This window comes from Salvelinus fontinalis, chromosome 24 (assembly GCF_029448725.1).
Source record: "Salvelinus fontinalis isolate EN_2023a chromosome 24, ASM2944872v1, whole genome shotgun sequence".
Taxonomy (NCBI): Eukaryota; Metazoa; Chordata; class Actinopteri; order Salmoniformes; family Salmonidae; genus Salvelinus; species Salvelinus fontinalis.
In genome coordinates, this window is record NC_074688.1 from 13,690,409 (window position 1) to 13,697,770 (window position 7,362).

At 44.2% G+C, this 7,362-nt stretch overlaps 1 protein-coding gene across 1 annotated transcript; it reads left to right on the plus strand.

The window, feature by feature from the left end:
* The first annotated feature begins 1,116 nt into the window (after positions 1–1,116).
* Positions 1,117–7,347, plus strand: si:dkey-118k5.3 (protein NLRC3). The gene is made up of 7 exons (XM_055879765.1): positions 1,117–4,447; positions 4,608–5,045; positions 5,196–5,282; positions 5,482–5,565; positions 5,670–5,753; positions 6,017–6,100; positions 6,355–7,347. Exons 1-7 carry the CDS (start codon positions 2,487–2,489, stop codon positions 6,446–6,448), a joined length of 2,832 nt encoding a protein of 943 aa, XP_055735740.1. The 5' UTR covers positions 1,117–2,486; the 3' UTR covers positions 6,449–7,347.
* Positions 7,348–7,362: the final 15 nt, after the last annotated feature.

Below are 7,362 nucleotides of genomic sequence, written 5' to 3' on the forward strand. Positions count from 1 at the left end.
GATTGGCACTTCCAAACCCAGGTCTTCAAGAGCGATGAGGCCCTATGCACAGCATTCAAGTGCAGTTAAGTATTTTCCTGGTGTTTAATACCTACATCATAGGATATACTCATAGCCAAGGGTGTTCTTCACAGAAAGCACATGGATCAACGGTAACATCCTTAGGAACACTTATCAATCTTTGTGACAAACCAGAGGTCTATTGGTATGACCCACGGGTGTGACACTACAGTGCATAGGTTGAATCTACGCACCTCTCCCCAGCTGTGACTTTCTGAGCTACGTTTCGCTCTTCACATTTCTGTGCTGCTTCTTCTTCGCATAGCCTCTTGAGTGCCCCTCCCATCCTTCTCCCTCTGTGACCCAGCCTCTGAATTGTGTACAGATGACAACCCAAATGAATGATCGGTAAGACAGGTGCATATGCCTAAATAAAGGTCTGCTACAGCACTGACACTAGACAAAGAAGCAGTAGTGGATGCAATGTCTGTTAATTGTCTTTTGAATGGTTATATGTCAATTAAAGTGTTATTTTCCTGGTTGGAGATGTGTTTGGTTAGCCTGGTCCCAGATCTGTTTGTACTCGCTTGCCAATTCCAATGCCAGACAGCACAAACAGATCTGGGACCAGACTTGTGTTCTATGCACTAATAAGACATTTGAGCCAAGTGAGGATTTGTAAAAGTGTAACATGCATTTTGTCTTTTTCAAAAACTTTGTTGCTAATGTGCCTTGAGTTTAATAGAAATACAGCCAATTTTGTATGAAATTCGGTGACAAATACCTCCTTGACAATGTCACTTATTCCAGAGTAAAAAAAGTATATATACAACCAAAAATCTGATTCCTCCTTTAAAATGTCATAGAAGATTCTCTGTAAAGCCTGTCTCCCTATCTTTAATAACTTACAATACACAAGTTCAGTCCTGAATTACTGTATGCACAAACATGTAGAATTAGACCAACACACTAAAGATAAAATACTAAAATGTCAAAATAAACTTATTGATTCTGTCTGGGTCCTTCATTACAAACTTACTTCCTTGATAATTTGGTGCATTTTAAATGGGATAGTTCATCCAAATTACAAAATGACATATTGGTTTCCTTACCATGTAAGCAGTCAATGGACAAGGTATAACAGCAATCCATGAGTTAGTTTTGCTAATATGGGTACCAGTTACTTGCATTGGATTGTGCCTCAAATGCTAAGAAGTTCAATTTTTTTAAACAGTGACCAGGTACACAACCAAAGCATAGCTTGCTGTCATACGTTGTCCCGAGACTGCTTACAGGGTAAGGAAACTAATGTAATTTTCTAATTTGGGTGAACTATCCCTTTAAGTGTATTTGATAGAAACTTAATCAGGAGTTCAATGTTTTGATTAAATCCAAACTCTTGACAGAATATGCAGACTTTTCTGGCACATCAGAAATGTACCCTAACTAGATTATGCAAGTAAAGTTAGGCCTACTGATTTCTACTGTGCAGTCTTTATAGTCCCAAGCCAGAGCAGCCGAAACGTACCATCTTGCAACATGTTGAAATGGGATTTGGATCTCAAGGGACTGTACGAAGTGATGCAATCCTTTGATGTGATGAGGAACTTGACATAATTTCTAGTCTTGAGTTTGAATAGTCTCTCTGCTCTATCGGTGTATAAAAACCAACACACCAGGCTTTAATAATATTTTTGAACTGTTATTTATAAATGTGCCATCGGCAGTCAATCAATGTTCACTTATAGGCTAGCTATATCAGTGGTTCATCATTTAGGAAAGTTTTCAAGTCTTTCCTTGTTAGTTTCACTTTCAAAAGGGAGGGGTAAGTTGCTTTTTAGTAATCGTTCTATATTTATATTTGGACTCTTTATTTGTATATTTTACATTACATATTTTTACATTCGTTTTACACTTTGTGCCACCTTAATGTCACTGATGCCATGCCTTTTTTTGTAATAATCATGTAATTACACATGTTATACGTTATCTTGTGATCTTAGTGGCGTCGTAGGTTATTATGGAATTTTGCTGTGTTTTGGGAAGCCCAATATCACATCATAAACAAATATATTTATGCTATTTATTTTCTACTTATGTTGACTTAATAATTAGAGTAGAATAACATACAATTCAATAACATACAGCAACATTTATAGTTGACAAGTTTGTTTTATAGCCTAAGCTACAATGTCACATGATTCTTTTTAGGCTTACATCAAGTTTTGAAGTCATAATAATTGAAATTCTTAATGATATTTCCTGTTTTAGGCCATGTGGATCTGTATTGTGCCTTTTTATGCTGAAAACAATTCCTCAATTTATGAAAAGGAAAGGGAAAGAAGAGCTTCACCCACTTATTAAAACCACTTCCATATTCAAACCACTTCGCTTGTGAGTCTTGTGTGTTATTGAATAAGTGGACAATAGACAAATATATTCTGTTAAACCAGTCACTGCAAGAGTGAGTCTCCCCAGTCCCCACAATGGCGGTGGGGCCATGCAGTATATCCCTACAAGAGCATCGTGTGCAACTGGTGGAGAGCTGGAGCCAAAATGTCACCCACCTCCAGGAGCTTCTTTACCAGGTTGGGGCTCTTACTGAGGAGGACCTCAGCCTGGTGAGAGGAGGAGGTCACCTGGGAGTGAGGGACTCCATGAGGAATCTGCTGGATGTGTTACACGGGCGTGGAGAAGAAGCCTGTCGAGCATTCTTTCATGTTCTACAGTCACAGAGAGCCAACAAGGAGTCTGAGTCTATGCTAACTGCTATCCCACCTGAGGGCTCTGGAACCAGCAGCAATGGCTCTGGTCCAACCAACATGCAGGAGCACTTGAGGAAGCACAAGGACATATTAGGCAGGCAGCACAGTCCTGTTGATTACCTTAGTATCAAGACTATTAGGTGTAGTAGTTCAGAGAGTAGTGATGAGTCTTGTTCCTTTATAGATATCACATTGTCCAGGTGCGTGGGCTACACTGTTCCCCTGCAGTACCACCAGCACGAGGTAGCCATGGTGGGTGATGCCTTCCGGAGCCAGGACCAGGTCTGTACCTTTCAAGATGTCTGCCAGAGTCTGCTGTCTGTTCCAGGAGAGGACGTGAGTCTGCTCTCCGGGGTGGCCGGCAGTGGGAAGACCACGGTGGTGAGACGGCTGGTTCATGAATGGGCAAAGGACTCCGGATCCCAGAAGATAGTCCTGTCCCTATCCTTCAGAGAGCTCAATCTGCTCAGTGAGCCTCAGAGCCTGCAGGAGCTTCTCCTGGTGCACTACAGCCACCTCAAACCTGTCCTTCCCTGGGTCATTGACTCCCAACCTGGCCGGATCCTACTCATCTTGGACGGGCTCGATGAGTTCCGCTTCCCCCTGGAATTTGAGCGGAGCCCCAAGTGCTCGGACTCAGAGCGGAAGCTGGGCATGGGGGAGATGGTGGTGAACTTGATCAAGGGTCACCTCCTCCCCGGTATCTCCATCCTGGTCACATCGCGGCCCCACGCCGTCTCCAAGGTCCCTCCCCTGCTGGTGACCCAGCTCTACAGCATCCTGGGCTTCTCTAAAGACCAGCAGAGGCACTACTTTGAGCAGAGCTGCAACTCTCCCCTGGTGGCCTCTGCCATGTGGGGCTACGTTTCCTCCTACCAGCCCCTCCAGCTCATGTGTCGTATACCAGCCTTCTGCTGGATCGTCTCCACTGCCCTGCGTGATAGAGCCCCCTGCTGCCTTAGCCAAGTCACCACCACCACTCTGCCCAATACAGTTAGGACAATGCCAGCAGGCTCCAGTGATACCTCCACCTCCAACAACAGGGCTGAAGAAGCCACTCCAACCCTTTCCACTTTCTCCTCCACTGTTCCCAGGGTGATGTTAATGAGCGGCCATGTCAAGCCCATCACCATCACAGAGATCTACTGTTGCTTTCTCAAGTCCATCCTGGTGTTCCACGGAGAGGGCCACAGTCAGGAAGGCTGCAGCCCGCAGTGTCTCCAGGAGGCCCCGCGGGTCCTACAGGAGATGCGACCCATGCTGAGAGACCTGGGAGCCCTTGCCTTCAAGGGCTTGCTGGAGCGACGCTTCCTCTTCGACCAGGCTGATCTGAGCTCTTTCTCCCTGGACTGTAGTGGGCTGTCCAAGACCTTCCTGGTGGAGATCCTCCGAGAGGACCGGGCCTCGCTCACCTGCCAGAGGAGCTTCCACTTCATCCACACTAGTGTACAGGAGTTCCTGGCTGCTCTGTACTACGTCCTGCAGGCCCTCTCCGGCTCAGACCCATTCTCGGAGCTCAAGTCAGCCGTTGGTGTAGCCCTGTTTCCAGTCGCCCTGCACAAAGTGTTAACCTCCACTGCTGATAAGCTGCTGAGGCCCAGACGGCTCCTGCGCAGATATGTCAAGAAGGCTTTCTCCTGGGGTGGACACCATCAGTCTGGTCACATGGACCTCTTCTGCAGGTAGGTCAAATAATGTGTACATACAAATATATAGGCAAAAGTAGTGTTGTGTTTTCTCATTCACTTCATCCCATATTAACATTCAGAAAATGTCTCTTTGTTAACTTATTTTTCTCCCTCCCTTAATTGTACATTATTTTGGATTCATCTCCTTGGGTAGATTTGTATCTGGCTTATTGGTACCTCAAACCCGTGTCATCCTGGATGGACTATTCCGAGGCAGATCACAAATACTCCCATCTCCCTCCTCCTCTCTGCCCGTGCCCTCTCCTCCTCCCACCCCTCCCTTTCTTCTGAGCCTGCTCCACTCCCAGCTCCAATGTGGCAGACTGAGTCCAGAGAGGAAGGTCAACGTGTGCCACTGCCTGTACGAGGCCCAGGACCCAGGCCTGGCCCAGCGTCTACAAGGCTGGCTGCAGGTCCTGGCCCAACAACAGGTGTCAGACCAGTCTGGCCCAGCCAAGAGGGACTGGAGCGAGCTGGCCTTCCTGCTGCAGCTGACCCCAGACCTGCAGGATCTGAATCTGGAGGCCCAGGGGCTGGACGCAGAGGGCCTGCGCAGACTGCTGCCTGTACTCCCTCTCTTCAGCACCCTCAGGTGGGATAAGTCATGTGTAACACCTTAAATCAGGCTTATTCCAAACACAAAAAGGAAGTTATGTTTATTTTTTCTCCAACTGTATTTGTTTCTTGATACATGAGAATGAAAACCCTGTGAATTTATCTCCTGTATTCTTTCCTAATAAAGGCTAGCGCAGAATCCACTGGGTCCAGAGGGGGCAGGTGTGTTAGCCTGTGCCATGCAGAGCCCAGACTGCCGTGTCGAGAGACTGTGGTGAGTACAGTATAAGGGCTAATTGATGCAGAGAGAATAGTTGGATGGGATAAATGACATCACCACCTTGGAAGGACTACATGGACTACATGGTACAATAAAAAAACGCTAATTTTCCTTTTCTGTTGCAAAGCGGTTTAAAACGTTTTCCATGGCATGCCCTAATGAACATCACCCTGTGTAATTGTTCTGGTTCCAGGGTGGTGGGAACAGGACTGGGTTGTAAGGGACTCAAGGTGCTTACAGATGGACTGAAAGACAACCACACAGTGGTCGACCTCAGGTAACACAGGATATCAATGCTCTGATAGGCTACAGGTAGTCAATAAAACTCATTATAAAGCAGTCTCTCACCAATCATTGTCTACCATCATTCCATGGTTTAAGGATGGCCATCAATCACATTGGCGATGTGGGAGCAGGCTGTCTGGCGGATCTACTGCGGACCAATCATACACTTAAAGATATCAGGTGAAGATGAGAAAGCACCGCTATGAAAGATATCATACTTTGTGGTTAAAAACAGCCTATTTACACATCTGCGTTCAAGTTCTCTCATATTCTCATGTCAGTTCACACTAGGTAATTACAAGAATAAGGCCTTGGTTCAAACAAACGCAGATGTGCACTATTGCTGTACCAAGGTTGTTAATCTGTCTTGGATTGACCCTCGGCCATAGGCTTTTGGTCAAGTAAAACAATATAAGCAACAGACTTGTTTTTGTGTTCCTCAGGCTCCGTGACAATCAGATTACTGATAAGGGAGCATTACTCCTCCTGGAAGCCCTGACTGAGAATACCACTCTGGAACAGCTCTGGTGAGCAGTACACACACACACCACACACACACACACAGTGACACACCATGTACTGTATATGCTGTAATTAATACATTTCTTATAAAACATTGAGGCATTCCAATTCTAATCTGGAGGAATGCGTCTGCAACCTTAACATTTGTAATTTAGCTTACTCAGCATTGATACTGTTATCTGCTCAATTCCCTGCTATTTGAACAAGATAGTCTTTTACATATGTTGACATTTCATTGTGACTTTGTCTCTTTGCTCAGGATGTTTGACAACAAGTTGTCGAAAGAGGGAGTCAGGAAGCTGAAGGAGTTCGCCAAGAGCACATCTCATCTGGACATCAAAGTGTGCATCTGATTTCATCTGCCTTTCCTGTGGCTGATGATAGACTCTAAGTACTTTATCATTGGTGGATGGTGTAGTTGTTTATAATCTGTGTCGTATGGTACTTTTGCACATATACATGGTATGAAAGCTGTTATTAGTATTTCATTCTTATTTTTGTTCAATCAACTAAGAGTTTACATTTGGTTGTCAGGTTTTAGTAGGTCAATGAATGTAGCCATAGGTCAATGAAATTGTCTGCAATAGGTTTACACGCTTTTTCAATAGTTTGCATTCTTATGTGTCAGAAACGCCTCCAAGTAAAGAGCTTAAACATTTAAACAACACTTCCATGGATGGCTAGCAGAGAGCAATATACCTGCATACACATGACCTACTGGAAGGCCAGGGTCATAGTCTACTATGTGCAAATGAGATGATCATGGTTCCTCTCTAACAAAGTTGGGCATTAATGGTTAACAATAATTTGTTGGTACACAACTAAATTTCACTACCTAAAATGAATGTTGAAATGTATGAAGTTGAGGGTGAAAAAACGAAGTTGAGAGCATTTCTTTATTCTACCACAAGATGTCCCCCTCAATATACACTTTTCTGCAATGTTTTTGTTTGCATCCTTCCTAGTCTGGTCCATGGGGACATGTCATTATCCTTTGCTTCCCAATATGTCACGTTACCTGACTAATAACGTCAATAAGGTTTTTCTGATGCCCACTCTTTGATTTTATTTCATGAGGGACAATGCTACTATTACTACACATCTAATTTTCTAGATGTTCTCACCTGTGAAGTTAGAAACTCATATTACCATTGTTATGCACCTTGGAAAAAGTTTGTAAAAAAAAAAACTAAACCATTAATCAAGTCTACTGTTTTTGTTTGATCTATAAATAGACTAGGCAATGTACAAACCTCAACATGTGATT